Source organism: Chlamydotis macqueenii, chromosome 5 (genome assembly GCF_036417535.1).
Source record: "Chlamydotis macqueenii isolate bChlMac1 chromosome 5, bChlMac1.mat, whole genome shotgun sequence".
In the NCBI taxonomy this organism is placed as follows: domain Eukaryota; kingdom Metazoa; phylum Chordata; class Aves; order Otidiformes; family Otididae; genus Chlamydotis; species Chlamydotis macqueenii.
Window position 1 is genome coordinate 18,537,427 of NC_141560.1, and position 14,767 is coordinate 18,552,193.

General features: G+C 36.3%; 1 protein-coding gene across 7 annotated transcripts in view; it reads right to left on the reverse strand.

Annotated features, from left to right (window-relative positions):
* Positions 1–14,767, reverse strand: part of DGLUCY (D-glutamate cyclase) — a 48,285-nt gene that overhangs the window by 324 nt on the left and 33,194 nt on the right. For 6 of the 7 annotated variants that reach the window (XM_086748406.1, XM_086748409.1, XM_086748408.1 and 3 more), the window contains 5 exons: positions 13,704–13,964; positions 13,212–13,311; positions 11,297–11,445; positions 6,323–6,442; positions 4,492–4,643 (listed from right to left, as the gene is read on the reverse strand). In XM_086748406.1, coding sequence (XP_086604532.1) covers positions 4,492–4,643; positions 6,323–6,442; positions 11,297–11,445; positions 13,212–13,311; positions 13,704–13,964 — 782 coding nt within the window. The remainder of the gene's footprint in view (positions 1–4,491; positions 4,644–6,322; positions 6,443–11,296; positions 11,446–13,211; positions 13,312–13,703; positions 13,965–14,767) is intronic. The other variant, XM_086748407.1, reaches the window with a different exon arrangement.

The window sequence follows — 14,767 nt, forward strand, 5'->3', positions numbered from 1 at the left end:
TATTAATTTTGGACAGCAATCTGCTCATACTATTTTTAAATTGTCCCAAATAATATACGTAGTATCTGGCATTAGGGACTGACAAAAGGCTTATATTTTTGACCACTATTTAATTGCTGAATGATATTACTGTTCTCCGTGCTCCCTCAAACAAGACGTCGGTGACAATTCAGAAGCGTGAATCCTTTCTGCTTGGTTTCAGGTTCCTATATTGCACGAAACAGAATCAGAGGAACCTCCAACCCAAAGTACCTCAGAAAAACTACCTGTCATTCCCCCAGCACAGCAGCTGGCTGCAGATGCATTTCTAAAGAAAAATAACAGAAAAGAAAGAGGATATGTCAGGAAAAAAGGTTACAGAGAGTACCTGACCGGGCTCCACAATCACCTTCCTCCATCTTCTGTGATCTCTGCATGCCTTTTGCTCTCTATCCTCTTTTCCTACAGATTTTATGAGAATTCTGGTTGCTTAAAAAAGTGATGCAGGGGAAAAAAAAAACCCTAAAGTTGTGTTTCCTTGGGATTCTCTGAAATAGCAAATACTTTTCTTTGTTTACAACTGCAACTCTATTTCATGTTTATTACAGTTATTTTCTTGCTTAACAGTAACATAAGCAGATAACAAAGTGTGTTCCAAGTTGAGCTGCTAAAGTGCATAGAGGGAATAAAATCCTTGGTTGTGAGCTATGGGCCAGTTAGTGATGTGAGATGAAAAGACAAAATAAAAATCAACTCTGAAACTCCCCATGTTCTATGAACGGTGAAATTAAAAGACCTGGTTGCAAATGGACGTTTGTCTAACAAACAACTGCTTTGTTTTTCATTTGACATGAAATGTACAAAGTAAAACTCTTTCTACTGTCTTAGTATTTACTATAAAAAGAACTTATTTCTCTAATTCTGTTAATAAAAATATAAGATAAAAAAAAAAAGCCTAGTCAAGCCTCAGCTGCAATCCTGTGGTAATTTACAAGACGTTGAAATAGCCATACACCTATCTGTTTTCCTTTCTTTGCTAGGAATGCCTTTTCTGGGCTTTGGTCTACTGTTCTGTTTCCGTTTCTGTGAGACCCTGCTCTGATGGGAATTGCCACCAAAACAGCCCTGCCAGGGTCCTTCACAAACAGTTCTATAGGCTGAAATACTTCTGGTTTGATATTCCTACACAATAACCTCTAGCAAAGTCTTTTATCTCCTAGACAGAAATGAATGATGAAAAAATTACAAAGTTTAAATATCTAATATTCTTTTATTAAATGTTAGGGTTTTTCTAGGAAGACTTCTAAACCATAAGGTATACAATAGTTTTAGATCTGAATTTAGGCAAAATATGGTTGTATTTTACATAATATTGTATATGGCCAAAATATAAACATTTCCGAAAGAACTAAAGCATATCTTGTACAGTCATTTAGCAGTGAATTTAGTATAATTCAGTAACTTGCTTTCTGAATGTACTTTATAAAGATTTGTCTTCTATTTCCTTGTAATGCATCCTAGATCTTAGCTGCAACAAAGTTAAACAAGGCACTGGCTTCCTATTAAAGAAAAAAATATGCATAGTTACACCGTGTCAGTCTTGACATCACGTCACAACACAACAATGATGCAGCTATTTAAGGAAATTATCTGGATACATCAGTAGCATAAAAAGTGCTACTTTGTCATTTAGGAAATTATAAATATATGTCAGCTTATATTATATGCATGATCATATATATGAATGGAAAGTTAAGCACCTGATCTTTCTGCGTGAGAGAGGTTTTTCTTTGCACCAAGTATCTATATGAAAAGTGGCAAATTAGATCTCTCGTGTCACAGAACAGACACCTGAACTGGATAAGCACAATGTCATTTCTTATTTGAATTGTTTCTCCTGCATATTTACATGTTAGTAATGATCTGATCTGCTTACATGGTAAAAAAGGCATGCTTGCTTAACACTATGTAACTATGCCTGATTGATAAACTGTATGCTGTTGTTTCCATTTGTGAGGAACATACACAATGTACAGCTGTGAAGTGCTGCAATTTGCTCACAGTTCTCTGTTTAGTAAATAACTACTTTGGGAGTGGGGTAACAAAAAAAAAATTCAAATTAATAGAAAAAGAACTGGTTATTTTACACTTTATTCAACGAAAAAAAATTCCCTTGTGAATGATAAAGCTAATAAAGAATACAAAACCAAATGTCACATCTTTAGCTATTGCTCATTTATAAAGTAATTCATATTCTCAGTTGTCATCATTCAAAAAAACCTACTGTACAGTTGATTTCTTACCATTAATAAAGAGTTCAGTAAAAGAACAAACACCTGACATATTAATCTGGTTGTGATATGCAAGGATGTTTGGATATGTATGAATATATTTCCCTAGTCACTCTAGTATAAAAGTACCATGAACATCTGAAAAATCAAACCAATATTGTGTTAACCAACATAGTTATGATTCAACTCCACAACTGAAAGGTAAGTAAAGATCGTTTAGATCAAATTGTTTCTTGCTCATCAAGTTGTCCACAAGGAACAAATGCTTTGCAGTATATCTTACTAAAATATATGTAAAGACTAATCCATGCACATGGAGCAATCTCAGCATTCTGTTCAGTGGGAACGCGTAGCCCCACAGTGCTGGGGTTTGCTGCAGGGCAACCCTGACGCTGCTGGAACCCGAGGCTGCAGAGAAACAGCCTTTGTGTTTCAGGGGAACTCTTCATTTAGTGCCATTTTTGGACAAATAATAAAACACGTTATAAGAAAGCTGTTTGGTACTTAAGCACTCCTTCAAACATCTTTCCAACTACAAACGGCCAAATAAAAACATCGAAGTGGGTATGTGTGGTGGTGCTCGTTATCTTACCAGGGTAATCACTACAGCATTAAAAGAAACGGAATTTGGCAGAAAGTAGCCATGCAAACATAAATGGTCTGAATTTTTTGTTTATGCTAATAGATTTTGTGAACACTAATGTGTTCAATCTTCTGCACTGTTACTGTTGCATGATTTATAATTAAAGATATTGTATTCTCTTTTCAGACATTTTGTAATCTTCCCTCCTCCACAAAACTGCTTCCATTAATTTTATCTCAATAGGTTTTAGTGTTGCACCTTCAATAACCCATTACTGGATCATTACCAATATTCCCAGCTGTATAGCTTAGTAAAACAAAAACAAGAAGGATTTCCTGTACACAATATGACATTTAATTACAGTATCTCATTGCCAGGAATTTTGATCATAGTAGTTTTTAGGATATGCTAATATAAAGTGCAAAAAAAAAAAAAAAAGGAGATGTAACTGGAAAAAACACTCAAAAGGGAAAAGTAATTAATCTATTTTTGGAAAAGATTGCACAGAAAAGTGCTATATGCTTTGTTAAGCCAAAGGATAAGTGGCTATATGGCTCTGCTAAACTTTGGGATCAGTTTCAGTTTTATGACCTTTAGATGAAAAATCAAAATACCAAGAATTAAAAAAATATACAAATCTACTCTAAAATACTTGAGGGGCTCTGTTGGAATTTCACGTAGAACGCATTGTCATCTCAGGAGAAACACTCCACTGCTGTGGGCAATATCTATGGTATGGGCTACATTTTGCTTAGCATTCTTGGAGGTCACAAACTTACTGGTTTTGTCCAAGTCTCTATAGAGGTACTCTGAAAATAAAACTGTTTGAAGTTCCTAAGTTATTACAAATATGGTGGAACAAACCCTACTTGATTGTTGAGTTTGTATATATATTTGTATGTGTGTGTGTGTGTATATATATTTAAGCACTGCCAAGTTAAAAATAGAGCCATGTGCTTAGCAGGATGAGCACAGATGACAGTCATTTCTCACTCCTCTCAGGAATTTTACTTTTTCTCAGTCAGAATCCTTTGCATTCCCAGAACATCACACTGTTCAGAACTTCATCAGTCAAAACACATTTAAAAATATTCATCTGCAAGTCTTTCTTCAACCTTAATTTAGAAACATTCAAAACTAATAATAGAAAGGTTCTAACATGACTAGAAAAGGTAGAAAGATCAGAAGTAATGTGCAAAGATCAGAAGTATGGAGTGGCTTCTCTATTAGGACTGGGACTTTGGATTTTGGAAGAGAGACACCTAAAGGAGGCTACAACAGAGATTTATAAAATCATGAAGAATGCTAAGGAAGCGAACAGGGAATTTTAATTATTGTTTTTCAATACAACGATTTCTTGCACTGCCCATAAAATTGTAGCCCTGTCTTGTGCTTGAAGTTGCAGCACATGAACACATTCATCTTTGAGGATTTTTATGTTCAATCATCTGTCTTGAATCCTTTGCGGAATATTCTAAGTACAGTGCGGCTGCTCATTCACCAGGGATTCCCAAAAGTCACCAAAAGACTACCTGAAAGTAAGCTATTGAACCGGACTGGGCAGGATTCAGCAGCTGGTAGCTGATTCCATCTAGACATTACGAGCAAGTCACAACTCCCTGGCCCTACAGAAATTACCTTGGTAACTGATGGAAGTGCCGACAGCCAGACCATCTTCTTCGATAACTGTGGAAACCCAACAGCTTTCCTCAGATAGCGGTCATGTACTTCACACGTGCTGAGAATATACAGGGCGCAAGCAATGGCATAGCCTCCCCAGTTAGAGACCCCTGCAAAAGAACATCACCATGAAACTGAACTGTAAAAAAAAAAAAAAAAAAAAAAAAAATTATATTGCAAAGATACCCAACCTATATGTCATCAGACACGTACAACTGAGTGTCACACAGTGATGGTGAAATGGAACGTGGATATGAATTAAATATTGACACAAATTTGGAACATTTATTTGAGAAACAAATAATTTCTTAACATACAAAAATGTTTTCATCTGTATTTCAGATTGAATGTCTGAAAGTTTACATCTAGCTTAGTTTGTGGTCTGTGTTTCCAACTATGCAAAAACTCAAATGGAGATGGTCTATAACACAATTCCACTTGACTTAATGTGAAGTCCATGAACTGTGAGGAGCTGTATTACAGCCCACTGTCTTCTACTTTTAACCACAGAGAGGTAGAATATTTTGATAAAGTATCCTAAACCAGGCAAATTTTCACTGAGGTCAGATTTTATAATGAATGCTGTATCATTGCAGAGAATCCCTTTTTGGCAACAAATGATGACTGATTAAAGAGTTGAGCTATTTTATAAGATAGGAAGCCATGGTAAAACTAATTGTCTGTGTCTTGATGATGTGTCCTTGGTGTAAGTATCGTATACAAAAAGACATTCTAACTTAGTTAATATCCACAATTTTTCTGTGTGCTGTTATGAAATTAGTCCACACAGTCTTGTTAGACAGCTTCTTTGTCAAGACTGTATTGGAAATCATTAGATTTGAAACTTGCTGTGAGAAGTTACCTCTGCTGCCAGTACCTTTTCCAGAGATGCAGAACAGCAAGATTTCAAAAAAGTGTAGAAGTCGGATTAGTGCATGCAGTTTTCCACACCTAAACACGTCCAAACCTCCACCTCACTTCCCTTTGCAGGGTCTGGGTGTGACAGTTGCTTTCAAAGTAAAAATCATCAGAATTGCCAAAATAGCCACCATAGATACCATATACATATAGCCACGAGAAGTAGATTTAATTATCACTACTCTCTCATTTCTCCCCCAAAACTGCTGGTTCAGTATCAAATGTGTTAGATACCTAGGGTAGAAACCTAGAAACCTGAGCCTAGGTACAATATGGACCTTTCAGTTCATAATTGGTCCTTGCTGAGCATATCTCTTTCACTGTGAATTTCATTTAATGTTGATTAAGATGTTAGGGTAGAAGATAATTTTAACTATAGCATTCAACTTCTGTTGTACATTAAGATTGTACACCTGTCCTCAAGTGGCCATTGAAAGGACTCATCCTCTCTTCATGTAAGAGCAATATGACTGACGACCCTGACAGGGCCACACCCACAGAAGCTCATCAATTATACTGAAAATTCATATGTGCATAGACATCTTAATTCCCCCACAAATCAATTCTGCAGTCTTCCCTGTTATTTTCTTTAAGATGTGATTTTTAATGAATATTCAGGATTTGCCCAACCATTTCCAATTAAATGCACTTTCTTTACAGAGCATCCTCAATTTTCAGTCACTCCTGCTGGAACTGTAGTTGCTTAACTATTCAGAAAATGGACATAATATAGATACAGATTTGTTTTCTAATGATGACTTGGTCATACAAAGAAAGGGGCAATACAAATTAGTTGGAAAGACAGATGTTTTCTGGTCAATTCTGTTCTCAAACATCAACAACTCTCCCACCCCCAAAAAAATTCCCTTACCAGCTACAATAGTAAAATCAGCTTCAACATCACAAGCAATAACATCTCCATTTTTTATGTGCTTCTTTACAGCATCTTTTACTTTGCCCATTCCTAATTCATTTCCTCCATCTCCAACACCTTTATGAAAAGAGAAAAAGACCAAATGAGTATGAACCCAGTGTATAACTAACAATCCATTTAGAAGGTCTCCAGTGTCTTTCCCAGAGTCGCTGTGACAGTTCCTAGCTCCATACGACAAGACTTACCCTTTTTCATCAAAAGTGTCTAAAATCAGGAGACTGTGGTTGAAACAGCTGAAAGCACCACCTATCACATGCTAACATGTAAATGTATATATGCAATGTATGTTGTACTGGTGCAGGCAAAAGAAATCAAAATTATCAAGTGCTCATGAACTGCAGACAAAATTAAGATAGTAAATTTTGCTACTTAAGGAAGGCCTTAAATGAGTGTTCGATATAATGAATTATAATGCATCATCGTAAGTACATTAGCACAAACAGAGAAAGAATATAGAAAACAAATCCAAAATTAGCCTATGATTCTGTAATAAAGCAAGCAGAGAAAACTTTGGCTTGTTACAAGTGTTCACTAAAAAGAGATTAAAATTAGGAATTATTGCAGGAAGAGAAAAAATACACATAAGGACTTTAGCAGAAGTAGGACTCACTGCACTGGCCATCTGTTTTATACAGATCACTATCATTGTGCCACAGCGTACAAAGCCCCAAACCCTGTGTACTATTACTGTTTTCATTTTTCCTAGTAATTTCTGAAAAAAAAAAATAGCCAGTCTTTTTTTGTTTTGTTTTGTTTTGTTTTTTAAGCATTTATATGTCCATGGTATGGGGTCTTGATTTTTTGTTGGTCAAGCAGAAATACTACGTATTTGTCTCAGCGGTTTCAATAAAACCAATGGGACGCATAATTTCAGGAAAATTCTGGGCAACCCTATGTTTGGGACATAAAATTGTTAGATGTCATTCAGAGATCTGGAGGTGAGGCTAACACATAAACCAGCAGCTTACATGAAAGCTGGATAGCATCTTTAGTCTCTTACCAATGCATTAAAAAAAAAAAAAAAATTGATCTATTTTAATGGAAAATAACATTTCTCTTTCACTTCTCTTTTCACTAAATGGCACCTTCTCAAGTCTGATGATTTTACAGGAAAATCCTAGTTAATGTCTGTAAAACAGTACAGTAAAGAGCAACAAGTCCTCACTGCAGTGTATGGTATTTGAATTTGAAATGGGACTGTGATCTAATGCGTAGCATGTGTTACAGGAGAGAAACCACAGTATTTATAATTTACACCTCCAGCCCTGAAAATTGATAAATGTAACACTTTTAGTAGCTGCATAAATATCTCACATAAGTGTGTAGCAAATTTCTTCTTTAAATGAAATTGAAAGTTTTTTCTCAGCAGCAATTTTTTATTTAACTCCTTAAGTCTAAATAGTCAAGGGGCATGTAACTGACTGACACATAACTTACATACAAGGATTTGGATGAAACAGCTAATCTTTTTTCTTATCTGCTTTAATAATCTCTTCACATTTATGTTGATGCTGGGATTTAATAGGGCTTTCTAAAATCTGTTTGTTGGTAGTACTTTTCAAATAGGTCATGACAATATCACAGTGCCTCTATCATCATATATAAATACGGTAGTTACTACTCTTTTGTAGGAATCCACACAATTTCAAAATTTTTCTTATATTCAAAATCCAAAATTTTGCTCTTAATATTCTTTAAAATGGCTACAATGAATTCTTGTCCCTTGAGGATCAACAGTTGCTGTAACTGAAAGATACTGATCTGTTGCTCAGGGTTTTTTTTTTTATCAGCCTTGCTTTGCTTTTTCTTGTCTTTGTGGAAGCCCTATCACCAGGATGGTTATGCAGGGAGTAGATTTGCTGCTGTGGATGGATGCCATTAGCATTACACTGGGAGGAAAAGAACACCACACTGAAAATTTCCCTGTACCATCTGTTTTCTTCCTTTACACGTTGGCAGAGGCCTACATTTTACTGCAGACTTCCAGAGTAAGATTCACCTGACAAAACGCAGCCATCTCCACATGAGCTAGTCAGCCAGACTTCTTCTAAAGTCAGCAGAGAGAAACAAACCCATCAAACATCCAGTTCGTCTCACCCCAAGGCAGACATCTCAAATATAGATGTCTGAAAATAGACAAGTTGAATCCTCTTCTCCTACAGGCCTGAGTGCTTTCCAGGCAGAGGAAAAATAGTTCTGTTGGATCTTCCATGCAAGTTTTCACTGACTACGTTGGTTTCTGAAACTACATTCATGAAAAATGCAGGAAACGTCAGTCTTCTGTGCTAAAAATCGTTTGTATGAAAGAGAAACAAGTGTGACCACATTTTTTCATGCAGTACTTTGGAAAGCTTTTCATTAGCTCCTACATAAATAGCACATAGCTATGTCAGTTGTATGACAGCTGAAAAAAATAGCATGTGGTTTTGGTAACATCTCTTTCATTTTCAATCTTTTGTGGAAAATAAGTCCTTTCAACCTCATTCTTTCACATCTTCTTATTTTGTATATTCCTGAAGGTTGCTGCTTACTCCACAACTTTTTATGACATCAGTACCCATACAGTTGTAGGCATTGCTCATGATTTGTCTGTGGTCAGACTCCTAGATCAGATTTTTTTTAAACACAGATCTGTTTTAAAACTTGATAGCAATTAATCAGCCTGTAACAAATGTTCTAATATTTCCCTCCTCCACCTACTAACACTGTACCTCTTGCCACTGAGCACACTATATAAAGACTTCTGTAAGCCTGAAAACTTGATCTTTTTAGTATCCTTTTCTAGTCTATAAAGTTATCCAAGTATTCCACCCTAACGGTGTTGTACAACATTTGCATTTTATTTTGGAACTAGACCTATGTCTTCAAATTCCTACTGACCATGAAGAAAGTCAAAGCCCCACCAGAAAAATTTATCATAATCAGCAGCAATACATTAACATCAGTAATGAGAGACAAGACGCAAAGGCCACAGCCCAGATTTGTGCCTTGTTAAGCTAGGCTTTGCAGAAATACATTGAAAAAGCCAACAGCCATACCAAGAAATCGTAATCAAATTTAAAAATTGACACAAAAAGATAGTCCGATAAGCAAAGGAAGAAATGTTAGCTAGGTAACAGACAGCATAAGAAAAAATTACATTGTTTTTCTATAGATACTCAGTTAGTTCTCCAGCACAGAATATCTGTGATTCCAAAGGAGATCTGAGCAGATATCTCCATTGGTTTTTGAAGCCTATGACTTGTTAAATAATTTTCTATGCAGATATCTCTTCAGAGAAAATTCACAGCAATGGGACACAGCGAATCTGAGTAACTGCTTCTTATTCCAGTCTTGTAGTATTTTTAATTAATGACATTTCATAGTATATTTGAATATTCAGAGAATGTTTAAAACAAACTAAATTCTGCTGAACAGATTCAAATTCCCACTGTGCAGAACATTCCAAACTCTGCCAAATCAATAATATACTTGGAGCTGTTCTGGGACATATTTTAAGAGATTAAGGTATTTTTTTTAAAAGAAATCAGGATGTGATGTTACATAAGTAGCTGGAGAGACCAAGTCCTTGTATCAACAGTCTAAAATTAGGGACAAAATAATTGAAATTAACTGTACCAGATAAAGCTCTGAGGCATTTTGCTAAACATCTTTACGAAAGAGAGCTTTTTCTATCCTTATTCAGTCAATCTTCAGCTTCTCTGCTCAGACTGCCAACAGAGTGCCACCTAGAGTGCTTCTTTTTCAATGCTGAAAGTCACTCCTCAGGAATAGGACATAAATTTGATTTAAATCTAAGTAAAATGTATTACAACTTTTAAGGTAATACAAAACATACCAGTCAACTCTTCTGCTACACAGCTTTTAAATTATTCCAATGCAGTGAGCTCTGCAGGAGCTCTCTAAATTCTGTGGAAACATTTGAAAAATATCATTACTGAGAAGTCATAGTTCCAGTGTTTTGGTAATACTGAGGAGTGAGCCCACAGCACTACACGAAGAAAAAAGCCAGATCAGCAGACATGTTCTGATGTGACTGAAATCAGCCTGGCATGGACACTTATTTCTAATTTTGTTTCTGATATTTATATAGACTATGTATCTCCTAACTCCATTTTGGGCCACACAGTGTAGCACAAAGTATTTGGTTCTACAAGGACGCTGTACAATACTTTGTATAGGTCTGGGAAAGCTTGATCTATGGTGTATTCTTTCAAAACCAGACAAAAGTCAGTTTTCAGGAAAAAAGGGACTATTGACAAAAGACAGGAGCACCATGTTGACAAAAGCATTCTTATTAGATGTATTAGTCAACGCTAATGTAGTTTTGGCAGGAAGGACAATGTACTTGCTTTAAAGATTATTATTGTATACGTACATGTTGTTGGAGAAGGCGCTATTATAATAGATATAAATATGCAACGACTGCTCAAGAGAGCATACTGCTAAAAGGCAATATAAACTATGATTCTATCCAGACTGCTGTTTTAAGACAGGTGTAATGATCATAAGAATAACAATAATATTTTAAAATGTAATGTTTCCATTCAGTAGTCATTTGCTTTCTATCCTGCCTTGCACATACAAAATACAGAATGAAGTCAGTGTGAAAAACCACACTTAGAGAAGCGTACGTATGCACACTGATATAGATAATACACACATCTGAGCTTATTTTTCTGTCCTTAAATAACTTTGAAATCAACTCTTCCATTCTTTTTGGTTGTGAGAACCCTTCAATAGAAACCTCCAATTTTTCTCCAGCGACGGTCTCTGAGTTCAACCAGGACAAACAGCTTTAGCCCACAAGCAGTTATTCACCACCTGCCTCCTGTTCCCCTTCACTTCCAGTAAGAGTTCCTGTTTTGTGCTTCTCTTGCTTCTGAGAACATAACGCAAACTCACACATACCTGTTGTTGTGACTCCTGGAATGGTTTGTCCGGCTAAAAATAGTTCGTCTATGGGATCCACTAGATGTTTAATGTTAATTTTCCTGGCATTGTAATAATTGCCATCAGCAGCCATCCCAGCACGCTCTATTGCTATCAGGTGATCAAATCTGGTTAGAGACCGAGTGAAAAAACAGGAGAGGAGTCAAAGCTGTGATTCTTGCATAACAAACTCTTCTGTTGGCTGCTTCTCCTGTTGTGCTTGCTTCTACTTTTCGACCATTTGGGATTCAAGGTAAAACTTGGATACTGCTTTGTTATTTCTGAACGTAGTTCTTTACAGTTTATTTTCAAAGGTTAGTCTAGTTTCTTTATAGCTTTAGTGCAACTCCCTGAAACTGTATTTGCCACCAAGAAATGGAGAAGTTCCCAAAATCCTCCTAATCAGCAATCTTTTTGGTCAGCCATCTGGCCTTGCTGTGTTTCATCTTAAAACACATACTAAGACATGAATCTTTATAAGTGTTTTCAAAGGAAACACAAAAATGGCAAATTAATGGTCATCTAAATCCTTGTTTGTATAAATATAGTCTCTGCTTAAAGTACGTTGCTTGGCAAATGTTCATTTGTTTCTAGTTAGGGAGGCTTTTTTGTTTGGGTCTAGATTTGGGGAATTTTTCTTTAAGTCCGTGGCTATTTTGATAGTTACGAAAGTAGACAGAGGTACTGCAGATGTCCTACATTTTAAGCAGCATTTTAGTACTCAGTTCTGCCACTGTATGTTAGAATTAAATTATTTTGCTTCTGTTTCTCCAATTTTACTGTCAAAAGTTTACTAATTCTGCTGAATGACTTAATGTTTTTGTGGGTGGGTATCTACGGTGACTCCAGAGACCTTAAGCAGGTTAGCTATCTACTTTAAAGAACACTTACTTTAGCTTTTTGGGACTGTGGAATCAATTCAAAGAGAAACTGGCTGTAATCATATTATGCATAGCTATAAACCACATATTTTAAACAATACATAAAAATTGAAGACAGTATTATGCGTGCTGTTACAGCATACAATTATAGTATACATTAACCTGTGGAAAGAAATGGGAATTGAGAAGTTGATGAAGCAAATACCAGGGTGAAAGATGGTTTTATTAAAAAGAACAAACAGAAGGCAACTACATTAAAATGCTTTACAAGGGACGATCAATAAAAATGAGCAATGCATGCCTACTTAAAGGAAATACAAGTTGTCTGCTAAGTAATGAAATGTGTGTACAGCTACTTAGCAAATCCTCCAGCGCATTAACCCTAATCACACACTTTGTATAACTCTGAACTGTATGCTCAATAATTCATACACAAACAGTTCAAATCAATATTGAGAAGCGCATGCATACATCTAAAATTTTTGCTTTAGGACTTTGGCTGCCTAAAGGCAATAGGATGATTACTTTCACACTGTTACAAACACACGACATTTTATTAGATCAGATCAGATTCCCCAGTTGTCAGACTTGAGCCAAAGCTCTGGAAAGCGAACACACCCCGCAATTATTTTCCTAGCTCTTTCACCTGCTCTGACATAATACTTCTCCTTTCTGATTTTCTCACTGATTTAAATGTTGGTAAATAATATATTGTGTGTGTATACATCTATGGAATAACAGTTGAAAAGCTTTTAGAAATCTTTCTAAGCTATTGATATACGAAGTGTTGTTCCTTTTTTGTACTCCAGAAATGCACAGTTTCAGAATAACATGAAATTCTGTACTCTACATGTGCTCCAACACCAATGTTTGGTTTCAAAGCTTGTTCTGTTCATGACAAGTCTTAAGGATTTACTTGTAACCATGACACTTTCTTAGATCATGGCCATTATTTTTATTATAACTTTACACAGCAGAGGTGTGACCCACTCTCAAGAACTGAATATGCTTACCTAGGTCTTCCAGGATTCCCATTCTCACACAAAAACATTAAAGCTGAATCAGCACTTTCCCTTTGATAACTCAACAGAGGGACAGGTCTCTTCAGGATTCCTACAGGAAAACAAAATACAATTCAAACACTATGTACCTTTTTTTAAAATGTGTGTTTGAGCAACTTAAACTCATAAATTAAACTCATTTGGATGTTAGTGCTAGTAAACAGGACCCTGAGATAGAAAACAGGTCTACAAGATTAAGAACAGACATCCAGAATTCATCACAAACAGCTAATCCAGAATCGCTACCCAGCTATGTACACATTAACTTGATGCCAGCTGGGTTTAACAAAATGTCATCTTAGCGATGCTGATCGGAGCTTAGAGTATGAACTCTGCTTCAATCTCTGGAAAAAAAAAAATCCTGGACTCAGCAACAGTGAGATTAACTGAGGCAAACCTTGGCTTCAATTGGCAAAATAAAAACTGAACAAACGTGTCTCTTACCTAGTTGAACAGCCTCTTCAATAATCTTTTTATTCAGATTCATGGCTCTCTGATCTGTTACTATGGCAACCTCTTTCTCCAAGGCCTGCAACATAGCTGCAATAGCAAGGGCTCCCGGGGGCCCGTCATTCTCTTCCGGCGGCTCGTAAGCGAAGTGGGTAGGAAATCCAGTTGTTATCAGCACCGACCGAGCATGGGAGATGGACAGGCAGGCTTTCAGCAGCTCGTCCTGGCGGAGTAGATGAATTATACCCCGGTCTCCTATAAAAGTGTTTTTAAAGAGAGCAGTACACTTCAATATATTTTTCCCCTTTTGAAGTTTCTGTGTGGGTGAACCTGTAAACTTTAATGACATAAAATGGGTTAAAAAAAAAAAAAAAAAAAGAAGAGAAACAAAAAACTCTGGTCAAGGCAGGAATCGGGGTAATTTCCTCAGGAAACCTAGCAAGGTGTAGGATATGAGTAATGAAGATAATGGGCTGTGCTTCCAGGTTAAGAATTTCAGTTAACTGCATTTTGAAAACTACTACACCTAGCGTTTCTAGGTATTAGTGTAAATAGCTTTTTCTTTTGGTGAGAGCTCATTGCATATTGTTTCCTTTCCTTTGGCCCTCTGCTTTCCTCTGGTGACAGTCATGCTAGACCACATCTAGCTACCAAAGCTGGATGGCAACTCACGCATCCCTGATCTTACAGAAGTTTTGGTGCAGATTTCAGATGAGCAAGCTGGTCCTTTGTCTCTCTTTAACTCTGTTTGAGTTAATTATCAAATAAATTCCACTTAATGAAGTGATTAATCACAGAAGTGAGGTTTTGGAGACATTGTAAATTACCAGGTGACTTTATAAACTCAATCAATGTAGTATTATCCAGGTGACTGCTAAAAGATCTTGTAACAATTAATGTAGTACAGAATCATGTTATCTGACCTTCAGAAATAGGTGAATATTTACAGATATCTCTTCTCGTGGGTCAGTCCCTAAAGAGGGAACACTCTGTCATCTGTGTACGTCCTTCATTGTTCAAACGCTTCCTATCCCCTCTCCCTTCCCTGGCACTCGGAA